Source organism: Rhinoraja longicauda, chromosome 27 (genome assembly GCF_053455715.1).
Source record: "Rhinoraja longicauda isolate Sanriku21f chromosome 27, sRhiLon1.1, whole genome shotgun sequence".
Lineage (NCBI taxonomy): Eukaryota > Metazoa > Chordata > Chondrichthyes > Rajiformes > Arhynchobatidae > Rhinoraja > Rhinoraja longicauda.
The window spans coordinates 25,950,842-25,966,086 of record NC_135979.1 but is presented as its reverse complement, the minus strand read 5'-3'; the positions used below and the strand labels follow the sequence as shown (position 1 = coordinate 25,966,086).

At 42.4% G+C, this 15,245-nt stretch overlaps 1 protein-coding gene across 2 annotated transcripts in view; it reads left to right on the top strand.

Moving 5' to 3' along the window:
* The window catches only part of stk40 (serine/threonine kinase 40), an 83,238-nt gene that overhangs the window by 50,009 nt on the left and 17,984 nt on the right, over nt 1-15,245 (top strand). For both annotated transcript variants that reach the window (XM_078423062.1, XM_078423063.1), the window contains exons 7-8: nt 288-403; nt 10,590-10,734. In XM_078423062.1, the coding sequence (XP_078279188.1) occupies nt 288-403; nt 10,590-10,734 (261 nt within the window). The remainder of the gene's footprint in view (nt 1-287; nt 404-10,589; nt 10,735-15,245) is intronic.

The window sequence follows — 15,245 nt, the reverse complement described above, 5'->3', positions numbered from 1 at the left end:
AATTCAGCAACTTCTCAGCTTTTCAATTCTTAACTTGTGTTGTCCAGCAACAAGGGTAAATACGTGCATGATATAATTGGAAGTTGCTTCTCTATCAGCAGAGTTGTGTTGTTACATTGTTTAATGACCCAGTTTACTGAAATAAAATTCTAGTTAGAAATTAATGGATTAATTGTACAAATGTAGCAACTTTTAATATGTAACATTTTTACTGCACTTTTTCTCCACCCGAAATGCCTGACGCCGAAATTGTTATGCACACTAATTTGTTTTGTTCTTGCTTGCAGGACCCATAGAATCACCATCACAAACTTCTGTCTTGGAAAGCATCTCGTTAGTGAGGATGATTTACTCAAAGATCAGCGAGGGAGTCCTGCCTACATCAGCCCTGATGTATTGAGTGGTGAGCTCCCAATTCAGATTATTTCAGACTGTTGACAGGGGATTGGGTGAAATCATAGAGTGATACAGTGTGGAAACATGCCCATCGACCCAACTTGCCCACACCGCCAACATGTCCCAGCTACACTAGTTCCACCTGCCCACATTTGGTCCATATCCCTCCAAACCTATCCTATCCATGTACCTGTCAAACTGTTTCTTAAATGTTGGTATTTATTCACAAAATGCTGGAGTAACTCAGCATGTCAGGCAACATCTCAGGAGAGAAGGAATGGGTAAATGTTGGGATAGTCCCTGCCTCAACTACCTCCTCTGGCAGCTTGTTCTATACATCCACCACCCTTTCACCACTGTGGAAAAAGTTACCCCTCATTCCTATTAAATCTTTTCCCCTTCACCTAAAACCTATGTCCTTGGGTTGATTAGAGATGGTGGTCAGCATGGTTTTGTGTGTGGGTGATGTCTTACAAATTTGATTGTAGTTTTTGAAGTAGATCGACGAGGGCAAGATAGCAGATGTGATGTATATGGTCTTCGGTAAGGCTTTTAAGGTTCTGCATGGTCAGTTGCTGCTAAAGGTTAGATCACATTTAAAAGATATTTGGACATGTACATCGAAAGGAACGGTCTAGAGGGATGTCAGTAAAACATGGGCAAATGGGACTACATTAGAAGGGGATCTTGGTCAGCATGGACAAGTTGGGGGGGAACTACATGTTTCCTTGCTGAATGTCCAACTCCATGACTCTCAAAGCAATTTTGGAAACTCTTGGAATCTATGGTACAACGTATTAAACAGTGATTCTAACATGCACAAGAGCAGTAGATACTCTGGAAGGAAGATGAGAGTAGTTATCCTCGACACTCAAGCCATATTGAGCTTAACGTCTTCCTGATAAACTTTGAGGTGGTTGTGATTAAAAGGAACATCTTCAATGGCTGGAGATGCAATTTGGCCAGAGGAGGAAAGTGGTGATTGGTATTTGCTTACAGCACCTTAAGGGCATAATTGAGGAGAATGAAGGCATTAGAGAAGTCCAAGATCTTATGACAATAATTCTTAAATGAGGGATGGTAGTTACATGGTTAGATTAGTCAGATGGGAACTGTTTTTTTTTTTTTTTGGAGTGACCAATGGCTGAGGGGAGATTTGATAAATGTATATATAATGATGATTCTGAACAATGAATCCAGAGGCTGTTTTCTTTAGAGTCTTCAAGCAGGTGAAGTCACGGGTACAAAATAAAGTGAAAGATAGTCATGACAAAAGGAAAAAAACATTTTACATTGTTTGGAATATGGATTGCACTGCCTGTAGGTCAGCTAGAGACATGTTGACTGCCATTTTGGCATTCAAGAGGGAATCTGGTGAAATAAATTAAAGCAACAGAGTAATGCTCAAGAGATGGAATAGTTAAATTGCTTTAATAGAGAATTGGCACAGATACAATATGCCGAATAACTACTTCCTCTGCTGTAACTGTTCAATGCTAGTGCGATTACGTATGATTCCGAAATCTACCATGTCAACATCTGCAAGAAAATAAACAGAAACTGGCCAGTAACAATCTCCAACAACAAAAACTCCCTCAACTTCAGTGGCACAGAACAGGGTCCCCTACATTTCCATGGCTTGTGGGGCACTATTGTTTAGGTTGGCTGAGCCAGCCATAGAAACACCAAGTTATAGGTCGAGTACTTTGTAATTTATTTTTTGTACTTTGAATCTGCAATTAAAATGCATGACATGAAGAAGCTTTAAAAAAACATAAAACACAATCACCCCTCTCAACAGAAGTGATTTGTGGAAATGTGCTGTTTATACTGTCATACTTCCTGATATCTGTTCTTGATTGTCTGAGCTAGAACTTGGCCTGTGATGGAATATGTGCAGCACCTTGCACATGACTCACTAGTTGTTTTTCTCATCAGTGGTCAGTTTTGGTCAGTTTTGTTCAGTTACATGGCTGCAAAATAGACCTTGATTTCCCAACCTGGTCTCTTGATTTATGATGGAAAATTTCATTGAAGTACAGAACCTACAGAAAGTTGGTTATAGAAAAGATCTTGGCTGATGATCACAATAGTCTAACTGGAACCAGTTTAGTTATTTATCCTTGGAAGCTGGAATGTAGCAAACTCTGAATAATCCAAGTCACTTACTCAGCGGTATGCAAGCATGTGGAAATAATCATTGATCTCTATTAATCATTCCATGCATCATTGTACATGAAACGTGCAAGAAATATTCAGCAGGTTAGATAACATCTGTGGAGAGAAACTGTTGCAGATTGAGTTGATGATATTTCATCAAAACCCTTAAATAAAAATCTTAGGACTTAACCAAAATTAACTAACACAGAGCATAAAAATGTAGCTAAAAAAAGTCCTCTGCAGATCTGACACATTTCTGACAAAGCTACAAAGTTCTCTTCTCCCACCTCTCTCCCTCTGCCCCCAACCCCTTGTGCATTTTGACAAAATATTGAATTAGCAAACGCTTATGACATAGTTAGAAAATAACTTTGTAACTTAATGTGCATCTACTGGGTAGATAAATGCTTTTGAAGTAAAAACCCTGTAACTCCCAATTCAGTCTTGATCTCTGTGCTTAATTGATATCAGCTGAGCTGCGAGTTAGGATGTCATGTTTATGGGTTGGAGTGAAGGTTATTCCTAATTATTGAATTCCATTGACAAGCAAATGGACCGTCTGTAAGCTACAGATCAAGTTTTGCTCCACAGGTTAAAAAGAACAGGCTAATTTTTGTGGCTATGTTGCAAAAAACACAGCCTATTATCAGAGGTCCACAACCACTCCAGAGACCATTATGAAGCAAGAAATTCAGGGCTGCGGAATTGTAGAAGTTACTGTGCAGGAATGGCCCTTTTGGGATAACTCGTCCAGGGCCGTCTTAACGCATGGGCCTGTTGGGCACTTGCCCGGGGCCCCACGAGCGTAGGGGCCCCATGCTGATCTGTGTATGTTAAGTGACTTGCAATAAATAAATACTACTTTAAAAATGTAGGTTCAATAAGTGCTTTTTTCGCAACATTTTCCATCCCTAAGTGCTTCTCACAGCGATCTGTAAGTGCTTTTCGCAACAATGTAGCACCCTAAGTCCATCGCTAAGTGCTTTTCGGTAAGTGCTTTTCGCCGGCACGACAGGGGGGGGCTGGTAGGGAAAGGGGGGTGGGGGAGAGTAACGGTGGAGGCGACGGGGAGGGTGGGAGGAGGAGAGAGTGGGGGTGGGAGGAGGCAGAGTGGGACTGGGAAGGGGGACAGCAAGGGTGGGGGTTGGTGGTGGGGGGGAAGAGAGAGTGGGGGAAATGGGGGTGCTGGGGAAAGGGGGGTGGCGGAGTGTACAGTGTTTATTCCTGTGAGTAGTTGTCGTAGGAGCCCCAGTACACTGCTTTGCCCGGGGCCCATAATGCTGTAAAGACGGCCCTGAACTCGTCTCCTTTGTTAATGCTCTACATGAACCGTGTGCTCCCTGACTTGAACTTCTATTACACCCCTGGCTAGCTTCTCTGGGGCAAAGGAATATTATTTCAAAGGTCTTTTATTGTCACGTGTACCAATTACGGTACACTGACATTCCATATTTTCATGGAAAGATTCAAAATGCTGACGTAACTCAGTGGGTCAAGTAGCATCCCTGGAGAACCTGGATGGGTGATGTTTCGGATCCCGTTCTCCAGGGTTACTGCCTGACTCACGGAGTTCCTCCAGCATTTTGTCTTTCCTTGGTAAACTAGCATCTGCATTGTCTTGTTCCTGTTATTTTCAACTTTGATTTACCTCCTGTATGTGGGAGGTGGGTTAATCTTTGGGATACAAGCATTCTCCAACTTCCACTGGGAACACATTGTTTCTCTCTACCATGAATGCAATATGCAGAGGTATCACTTGTGATTGCTCTCTTGAATGGCTACTATTAACTGAAACTAACATTAGTATCAGATGAGGTTTTGTCTTCACCCATTGAAGGCGTGTTGTCCTTCTGTCTAGTCAGTGAAATTTGAAGTTGTGAAATACATATTTGCCCGACAAAAAAAGTTACCCTGTTTCGATGTTCCTGTTTTATTTCTCATTGTAACTCCAGAAATGAGTTATGATTCACGTGCTATCTCATGTTGATGAATGTGGCCAGATAAACCACAAAACCCCCAGCTCTCCCATAATTTTCAGAATTGATTTGCATCATAATATAGCATTGGTAAATTGCTGTCATTTATTCCTGCCCTGGTTTGTCAATGATAAATGTTCCTGTTCAAGCAAAGACTTGGCCTCTCAAGTTGTTTCAGTTCAGTATTAAGCTGCTCTTGCAGCCTTTCCATTGTATGTGCAGATTGCTACAAGAAATCTAAGTTTCTTTGCCTTCCAGCATTTTTCTCTCCTTTTTTGCCATCTTTAGTGAAAGCTCATGAACATAGTTAAGTGACTTCAGGCCCCAATATTTATTTCCCTCCTTTAATTTGAATTACATCATGGCTCATCAATGTTATTATAATTTATTTATTAGTCCAGCTAAATATTTTTCCTTCTCCTGCCTGTCGCCTAACCTCACTTCTCCAACTTGCCCAAGAACCAATATCCATTTTCCCCTCCCATGTTTTCTCCAGCCCAATTTTCAACGTCTTGATTCAAACTTCCCACATCAAGAAGTGAAGCTTTGAAGCATGTGGATCATGAAGCTGATTATGATATTGCTCATGGATTTTACCTTCCAGAGTTCTCTGAATTGTTCCCACCATTGTGGGCTCCACCTATCCTTGATCATCGTTGCTGGCTTTGATTTGTTCTTTTCATACCTTTCATTCATTTGTTCTTTGTGCCTTCACATTCTTCTAGTTTCCCTCTCCCTTGACCCTCAGTCTGAAGAAGGGCCTCGACCCAAAAGGTCACCTATTCCTTTTCTCCAGAGATGCTGCCTGACCCGCTGAGTTACTCCAGCATTTAATGTCTATCTTTTTAATAAGGCATTTGATCAAGTTCCCTCGGGTCGGCTTTTCCAGAAGCTTGTGGTAAATTACATCCATGGTCATGGCTTGGATTGAGAGTTTACCCATAGAAGATGGGGTAGTAGTGGAATGAATGAGACTCTGCAATTTCCATCAAAAACAAGAGTTGCCACTTATCATATCATATATATACAGCCGGAAACAGGCCTTTTCGGCCCACCAAGTCCGTGCCGCCCAGCGATCCCCGTACATTAACACTATCCTACACCCACTAGGGACAATTTTTACATTTACCCAGCCAATTAACCTACATACCTGTACGTCTTTGGAGTGTGGGAGGAAACCGAAGATCTCGGAGAAAACCCACGCAGGTCACGGGGAGAACGTACAAACTCCTTACAGTGCAGCACCCGTAGTCAGGATCGAACCTGAGTCTCCGGCGCTGCATTCGCTGTAAAGCAGCAACTCTACCGCTGCGCTACCGTGCCGCCCTTAAAAATGCCAGACATCCATTGTGCCAGAGATCTCCCACTGTCTTCCTGTCTCCATCTATATCCTTCCTTTGTCCCGCCCCCCTGACATCAGTCTGAAACATAGAAACATAGAAAATAGGTGCAGGAGTAGGCCATTCGGCCCTTCGAGCCTGCACCGCCATTCAATATGATCATGGCTGACCCAAAACGTCACCCATTCCTTCTCTCCTGAGATGCTGCCTGACCTGCTGAGTTACTCCAGCGTTTTGAGAATAACTACATTCGACGTTGAGGCTCTGGTCAGGTAAAAGAGGGAGTGAAAGGTCACATTTTGGCAGTCAGGATCAAGTGAATCCCTCGCAAGTATAAGAAGTGTAGGACTACACTTAAGACATTCAGGAGGGCAAAAAGTGGAAATTAAATAGAACTGGCATTATGTTCAAATAGATTCTATAGGTATATTAAGTGTAAAAGGGTGGCTATGGAAAGAATAGCTCCCCTTAAAGATCCGCGTGGCCATCTTTGTGTGAAGCCACAAGACATGGGGGATATATTAAATTAATACTTATCTGTTTTTACAAAGAAGATCATGGAAGATTAGGAATTGAGGCACAAGAGTTGTAATGTCTTCGATCATATGAATTACCAAAGTCGTGGTAATGGTGGTTTTAAAGCATATTGAGGTGGATAAATCCCCAGGGCCCGACCGAGTGTAACCTCTGACCCTTTGGGAAGCTTGGGAGAAAATTACGAGGTCTTGCAGAGATCTTTAACCACATCTTTGCATCATCTTTAACCACGTGCAGGTCTGGAAGCTGGAGTTTGGCCACTGTTGCACTGTTAGTTGAGAAGGGAACTGCTGGTTTGTCGGCAGGCCTGGTGTCAGCGGTGGAAAGGTTGTTGGAGGGGGTTTTGACGGATAGGATCTACTAGCATTTGGTTAGGCACAGACTGATTAGGCATAGTTATCGTTGCTTTGCGTGGGAAATTGTTTTTCACACATCTGAAGTTTTTTTGAGGAGGTCACCGATAGGACATGATGGGGGCAGGGTAATGGACCTTGGCTATATCAGACCTCCCAACTCTTCCGAATTTGGCGGAAATTTTCCGCTTTCTTATTTAATTTCCGCCATTCCGACTTCGCCTCACATTTTTCCGCAAAGCACATGCCTCGCCCCGCCCTGCCACTCATCCCTGGCCTGGCCTCGCCGCATAGCGTGAGGCCCGTTGATGTTGAGAGGGGATGGGGTGAGTGAATTGGGGGGGGGGGTTGGAGTGCGGGGAGGAAGAGAGGGGTGGGGGGAGGGGGAGGGTGGGTGGGTGGGGGAGGAGGAGGGGATGGGGGGGAAAGGGGAGGAGGGGTGGAGTGGGGGGAAGGAGGGGGGGAGGATAGTTGGGGGGGCATGGACCATTTTGATTTGCTGTTGAAGACCACTGGAGCAAGTATGTCTTCAATTAAATTAGGTATGTGTAGTTTTAGATGAAACTCTTTCTTCATAACTTAGTCATACATTTTATGACCATTGTTCTTTTATTCAATACCAAGAGAATTCGGATGTGTAAGGAAAAAGCAAAATAGAAAAAACAAAACAATCTTTTCTTTGTGTTGTAAAAAGTATTTCTGTTCAATAACCTTTCTATAAATAGCACAACATACTCATGATAGGCCTGACATTGTACATGTAGTTCAAGAACTACAGACTGTTGGAAATAATAGTCGTTTTTCACACATGAATGTATGAAAATGTGTGTCTGCGCATTTGGCGTGCATACTTATTTTACTGAAAAGTTGCATTATACGCCATATTATGAATTTTGGACATCAAAATTATAAATTTGTAAAAAATCAAATGTTGGGAGGTCTGCTATATGGACTTTAGCAAGGCCTTTGACAATGTCCCATATGCTAAGCTAGTCTGGCAAGTTAGAGGACAATGAATCCAAGTTGAGCTAGCCAATTGGATTCAAAATTGACTTGGAGGAAAGAGTTGGAGGGTTTTTCTGATCGGAGGCTTGTAGCCAATGAATTGTCACAGGGATTAGCTTGTTATAACATTAACAATTTGGATGGCAATATAATTAACATTGTTAGTAAATTTCTAGATGACTTCAAAATTGGTGGTAGAATGGACACGAAGAAAGAAGGTCGAAGTTTATAAGATCAGTTGGAAAGGTGGGCCAAGGAATGGCAAATGGAATTTAACTCTACCAAACTAGGCCAAGACTTGCACAGTAAACGGTAGAGAGTGTTACAGAAAAGAGATTTTGGAGGAGTAAAGGTGCAGCATCGTTCCCTAATAGTGGCGAGTTAGGTGCACTATGTGGCGACAAAGGAATTGGCATGCTTGTCTTCATTGGGAAGGCTCCTTGAGTATAAAAGCTGGGACATGATGCAGTTTAGTTTTGAGATACAGCGCGGAAACAGGCCCTTCGGCCTACCACACATTAACTCTATCCTACACATACTAGGGTCAATTTACGCTTGTACCAAGCCAATTAACCTACAAACCTGTGCGTCTTTGGAGTGTGGGAGGAATCCAAATAACTCGGAGAAAACCCCACGCGGTCATGGGGAGTATGTACAAACTCCGTACAGACAGGACTGGTACCCGGGATCAAACCCGGGTGTCCCGCGCCCTTGTACAAGTTGTTAGTGAGATCGCACTTGGAGTACTCTGTGCAGTTCTAGTGGCCCACCCATAGGAAGGATGTCATTAAGTTGGGAAAGGTTTAGAAGAGATTTACTGAGATGTTGCTTGGGGTTGTGGGTTGGTTATTGGGAGAGATTGGATAGGCTGGGATGTTTTGCTTTGGAGGGCAGGAGGTTTCAGGGTGACCTTCTTGAGGTATACAAGATGAAGGGCGTGGATAAAGTGAATGCTTAGCCATTTTCCTAGTGTAGAGGAGCCTAAGGGAGAAATTTAAGAGGGACCTCATGGGCAACTTTTTTTATTTAAAAGGTTGTCTGTAAAAGGATGAAGCCAGAGGAAGCTGTGAAATAGATGCAATTGCAACTTTTAAAAGTCATTTGGACAGATGTGGGGGTAGGAAGGGTTTAGAGGGCCATGGGCCCAATAGAGGCAAATGGGACCAGCCCAATATGCCAACTTGGTCAACATAGACAAGGTGGGCAGAAGGGCCTGCTTCTGTGCTGTTTATCTGTATAACTCTATTCCCACACTATTGTCAGTGAGGAAGACCCATCAATGACCCATCCACTTGTGCAACTTTTGTTGATCTTCCTGGTTGAGAGATGGTAGGAATATACAGTAAATGGTAGGAATGTACTGTAAATGGTAGGAATGTACAACAAATGGTAGGAAGCCAAGAGTTGAGGATTGGACAGAACCTGGAGCACAGATCGCTAGATCACTAAAGAAAAAAGATGGGCATATAATGTGTTTAAGAAATATCTGATAAATTAAAAAAACAGAGGTTATGTAGTAATTTTGAGGTTGGGTTGTTTTTTCCTTTGAAACAGTAAAAGGTCAGAGAGCTTCAAGATTTATAAAATTGAGATGTTGAAATAGTGTAATAGTGAGTTCTAATGTATATTAACTGCAGGGCCTGTAACCATACACCATAGATTTGAAGTGACATGTAGAAAGTTGGCATTGAAATGTTTCTGCACCCAGAGGATTGTGAGGTTCTGAAACTGGCTGCCTGTTAGTTTAGAAGCAACAGAAGTCTTCATTGCACGGGCATACATTTGAAATACTTACATTTGTAAGTTAATGGACTTAATTAGAAATTTAGATTTTCCTGAATAGCTTTTGTTGTTTGGGCTGACACTGATATGATGGACTGATTGTTCACCCTTGGTGCCGTGCCTTAAGTTTCACAATTTTAGATAATGAACTTGTTCCACACAAGATGAAAAAATGTAGTCCTACTTGCTGTGTTACTGTTTCCTCATCTGTTAACCAAGACATCACGTCAACTCAGACTTTTTTCCCAGGTCTTTAAAATTCAGGGATTTCTCTCACCTGTCAACCTGTTGTTCTATAGTTTCAGGCTATTTGACCACAAATGGATTTGTCCAGTTTCCAGCTTCACTGGTTTCTTGCACGTTAGCTTTGGCTCTTTGCCTAAACAACAAAACTATTCTGACAACGTTGCCTATGGGTGTGATTGTCCAACGTTGGGGAAATGGAGTATTTACTTCCATATATTCCTGAATAAAGTGTGAAGTACTTTGAGACTATTTGATATTGTAATAAAGTACAGTACACATGTAAATATTGTGTCGGTGTATGGCATATATATTTTCATGTAGCACTCCATTCGAGCTGTATAAATAAGGATGGGTCACAATGCAGTGAATAGTGTGGAGCTTTATACCGAGCTTTGCGCTGAGTGCTGATGAGATGCGTTTGTGGCTGCACTGGTTTTATGGGACAAATCTGAGATGAGGTGAAATTGAAGATGCTTCTAAGAGAGAAGCCAAATCTTTTGGAAAAGTGGACACACTGCTGGAGTAACTCAACGGGTCAGACAGCATCTCGGGAATATAGATAGGTGACATTTCGGGTTGGGGCCAGCATCTTCAGTTCCCTTTTATTATCTTTTGGAAAATTGATCTCTGCCTTTTGCAACATCAAACGCTAGAATTGCAATGGTAGAAATCTTGTCAATCCGAATCCCGAGGTTGATTAAGCAGGAACTATTTTAATGTATTGGTATAAATCAGCCGGCTTTTAAACCATCTGAAACAATGGCTAAAATAGATTGTGTTGTTTTGTTTTCCAGGCCGGCCATATAGGGGCAAACCAAGTGACATGTGGGCATTAGGTGTGGTGCTCTTCACAATGCTTTATGGGCAGTTCCCATTTTATGACAGCATACCTCAGGAGCTTTTCAGGAAAATCAAAGCAGCAGAGTACACCATCCCTGAGTAAGTTTGTGTTTCTTTTGCATTTTCATCCTTGCCTTAACATTTGTTTTGAGATATTTACTCTTGTGTTTGTATTTTTTTTAAATTCTAGCCTTTTTGACTCCTTGGCTATCAATTAATCATGAAAAGGTTGGAAATAGTGTTGAGAACTTTCACTGTATTTCTTTATATTTACCAAGGCATTCAAATGTTGTTTCTAACTGTTGCAACTTATTTATTGAACCTTAATCAGTATTGGTAAATTCAAAAGGAAGGAGACTTAACTAAATTTTAACTACTAAATATAGGTGACAATTCTTCTTTAGTTTTGAGATATGGCATGGAAGCAGGCCCTTCGGCCCACTGAGTCCATTGACCACCCATTCATACAAGTTCCATGTTATCACATTTTCTCATCCCCTACACACTGAGGGCAATTTACAGAGGCCAATTAACTGACAAATCTGCATGTCACTAGGATGTATGTGGGAGGGAACTGGAGCACCCGGTGAAAACCCATGCAGTCACAGGGAGAACCTACAAACACAGTGGAGACAGCACCCGAGGTCAGGATTGAACCCGGGTCTCTGGTGCTGTGAGTCGGAGGCAGTTCTATCAACTGTGCCATTGTGCTATCCTTCAACTGCCCATCACCTCAGAGCAGATTCACTGTGGTAAACTAATGAAGACAGACCTTAAGGCTCACTGTGGGAAATTCAATTTAAATGATTCAAGAACTCTTGCAACTTCTGCTTTGTGTGGGAGTGCCCTCCAATGCCTAAATCACCAAGTGCTCCCAAATCAATGTTAAACTTTCCATCCACTAATTTAACTGTACAGTTGTGCTTTGAATTTAAAGTGATTTTCCGAATTTCAACTCTTGAACTGTTACATATCTCTACTTTAAAATACCATAGCTATGATACTACTTCAAAACTGAAGAGAAAACATTTTTTCTGTAAGAGGCCTTGTGCTGCCTTATGATTATTGCTGCCAACAATAACTTAGTTGTTAATGTAGTAAAATATTTTATTGGGTACTTCACATGCGTGTTGGCAAAGTTCGGTGGCCACAGGGACATTGGGGAAAATCTGCCACTGCCTTGAGATTGCTGGTTATCTGCTCCCTGGCCCATGATGTCTTTCAGTGTGGTCCCAGGTCTTCTATTGGGAGGTCAGCTCCCAGTATACTAATGAGAGCATGTGGCTGCATTTAGAGCCAAGAAGAAGCCCAGAGCTCCAACTTCCTGACTCTCAAACCTGCTATTTAAATAAACAAAGTGTTGGAGTAACTCTGCAACTCAGACAGCATCTCTGGAGGGAACGGAAAAGCAACATGTCGGGTCAGGGCCCTCCTCCAAAGGAGGGTGGGAGAGGGGTGTTGATCCATTTCCTCCAGCTACCTGATCTGCGAATTACTCCAGCACTTTGTTTTACTCAAGATTCCAGTTCTGCAGTGCCCATGTCAGTCTTTTAAATACGTTTACAAATCTCATTGACACTCGATCTATCAAAATGGTTGCAGAAAAACATGCTCACACACCGACAATTAAACATTTAAACTAAATTGGATGGAAACATTCACTTTGTTCCTGGCAGCTGATTTTTTTTCCCCCCATTAATTTCAATGTAACTGCTGTAATTTTTGCCAGGTTATCTTGTCACGGGTCCAGTGTGTGCATTTATCACATTAAGGGTTGGGAGGTCTGTGCAGGTTTGCCATGAGGAGTTTGAATGGCAGCATCGAACCTCCATGGCCACCACTCTATTCGGCTGCAGCCTGTATGCTGAAATTGCACAGTTATGGGTGTGTCTGCTCATTCTGGATATCAGTAGATCTGCTGTATCAAGACAGATGACCAAAATCTTGCTCAAATTGATGGTGTTTTAATGACTTTTAAAATGGAAAGAGGAGAGGTTTGAGGAAGGAATTCCAGAGCTTGGAGCATTGGCGGCAGAGTGCTCTGCCTCTGCCAGTTACTCGGGAGAGGGATCGTGTCACTGGCTCGGAAAAGTAGTCTGTGGTCAGAACTCCAAACAATGGAGCTTTTTAGACTTTCCTGTATTTAGTTGCAGGAAATTTTAGTTGAGAGATCTTTTTTCTTTATTCTGTAGGAGGAAATTTCTGCTCATCCGGTACTTGCAGTCAGACGAGTATTGTTACATTTCAGAAATAGTTGGGGGTTGAAGTCAATGGGGGTGGTGTGGATTTTGAGGGAGGTAGTGCTGAGACTCTGCTCAGTTTCATAGGTTTACCCACATGAACTTGCTGCAGTGTGTGTGTGGATGATACAAGGAGCTCAATATTAAATTTATTCAGGACATCGGTGGTAATTTTGAAGCTAGTGTTCATGATTCTCGCTACAAATTGATAATAATACAAGTAGTTGAGAAACTCCCTATCTGAATGGCTAAGTTATCTCTGTTCTGTGTAAAGGGAGAGAAAACAGATTTAGCTATCAGTCTTACTGTATGCCGTTTGTGACTGAATTATCAGGGATGGCAACTTGATTTTATTAATAGTTCCAGGAGGGATGAGCACATATTTGAGATTAGTTTAGTTTAGAGATACAGGGCGGAGAAAGGCCCTTCGGTCCACCGAGCCCAAACCGACCAGCGATCCCCGCACATTAACACTATCCTACACATACTTGGGACAATTTACACTTGTACCAAGCCAATTTACCTGCATACTTGTACGTCTTTGGAGTGTGGGAGAAAACCAAACAGATCCCTGACACTTTCTCTCACCCCCCACTGTTCTGCCACCCTTCTCGCTTGCGGCTAATTTACAGTGCCTGTTAACCGACCAAGCAGCACATCTTTGGAATGTGGGATACAACCGGAACAATAGGGCGGCAAAACAGGTGGTGAATGAGTAAACTGGTTGTTTGCCACAGCGGTTCGAGTTTTTGTACCTTGGACTTGAAAGCAAAGCTGAGGACATGAGAGTGATTCTTTTTGTGGGTATCAAACTGAGATGCGAGAGTTTGGTTGAACTGGAGAAATGTGACATCCAGAATTTAAGTACATTATTGTCCAGACCTGGGTGTGGTATTTCTGGCACAGTCTGAACAGAGACTCTGTGATGTCAGTATGAGATTTGTTTGTACTTTGTTTCATTTGAATAATATTCGGCTGCATGTCCACAAAAGTTCCTTGATCTTGTGATTCAGCCTATTGCCATTTTGCTTATTGTGTGTCCAGCTCAGTTATTGTTTGTTCAATTGTGAACTGCTTTGCATTATTCAACCACTGAGTCAGCATCGTTTGCAAGAACAGAGCCATTGAACTTTTCCCTTTTCAATGTTTGTTTTTATTAAACATACTCATGGTTTGAATATTTTAATGAGGTGAAATGCTGATTTATAATGTTGTGGAGATTTTTGCTGAACATGCCATTATGAAGGAGTTGAAGTGAGCAAATTTGCTGCACTATCTGAGAGTTGAGTTGCTCACTGCAGCTGTCCTGGTGAATTGGCGGCTCACATGTTCTGGGCTCTCGAGCAGTCTTTGTCAGGTTTCTGTTTAGTAGGATGGTATATCTACTCCAGAAGGATGGCAAATAATTTACGCCAGAGACACTGGATGACTTTATTGAAACTTCATCCGTGTATTCCCACAGAATTCCCACTTTCCAGTTCCAGTGATGGCCACTACCATGGCGACGATGGCATCTTTTGCCCATACATTGTTAGCTGCTCCTGTGGGTGATGTTCCACAGGCTGCCAGCTCCCATGTTGAGCAACCTGCCAGCTGAGTGTGTGCCAGGTTAGGGTGCAAGTACAGCAGTCCCCTTCAAATAAATGCGAGCAGTGGGCTGCTGTGAGGAAAAGTTATTTAATTTATAGTTTCGATGTTTTTACCGGAATGCTGCCTGAGCTAGAGGGTCTCAGCTACAAGAAGAGATTGGATAGACTTTTGTTTTAGGTAGAATTTATTGTTTTCTCTGGAGCAACAGAGGTAGAGGGGAGACTTGATGGAAGTATGTAAAACTATGAGTCGTGGATAGTAAACCATATTCCCAAGGTGGAAATGTCCAACACTAGAGGGCATAGCTATAACATGGGAGGGGGAAATGTTTAATGGAGATATGCCGGGCTTTTTTTTATATATAGAGTGGTGGGGGCCTGGAATGCATTGCCAGTAGTGATGATCGAGGCAGATACGATAGTGGCATTTGAGGCTTTTAGATAGGCACACGGAAGTGCAGGGAATAGAGGGATATGGATCAAGTACTGGCAGATGCGATCAGTGTAACCAGGCATCATGTTCGGCACAAACCTTGGGGGTGAGGGGCCTGTGCCTGTGCTGCTCTGCTCTATGTTTTAAATTGTATACATGGGTATTTTTATACTATTTGAAAATATTTTTTAAAACAAGGTGTTTCCGGTGTTACTGAATGTCACATATATTGAATGGCTCTGGCCACATGGGTAGCCTTGATTGCCGGTAGGTCTAGAGAGTCTAGTGAGGCTCCTGTGCCAAGACATCAGACCCATCACAGTCAACTGTGCTGAACTAACGGGCTCC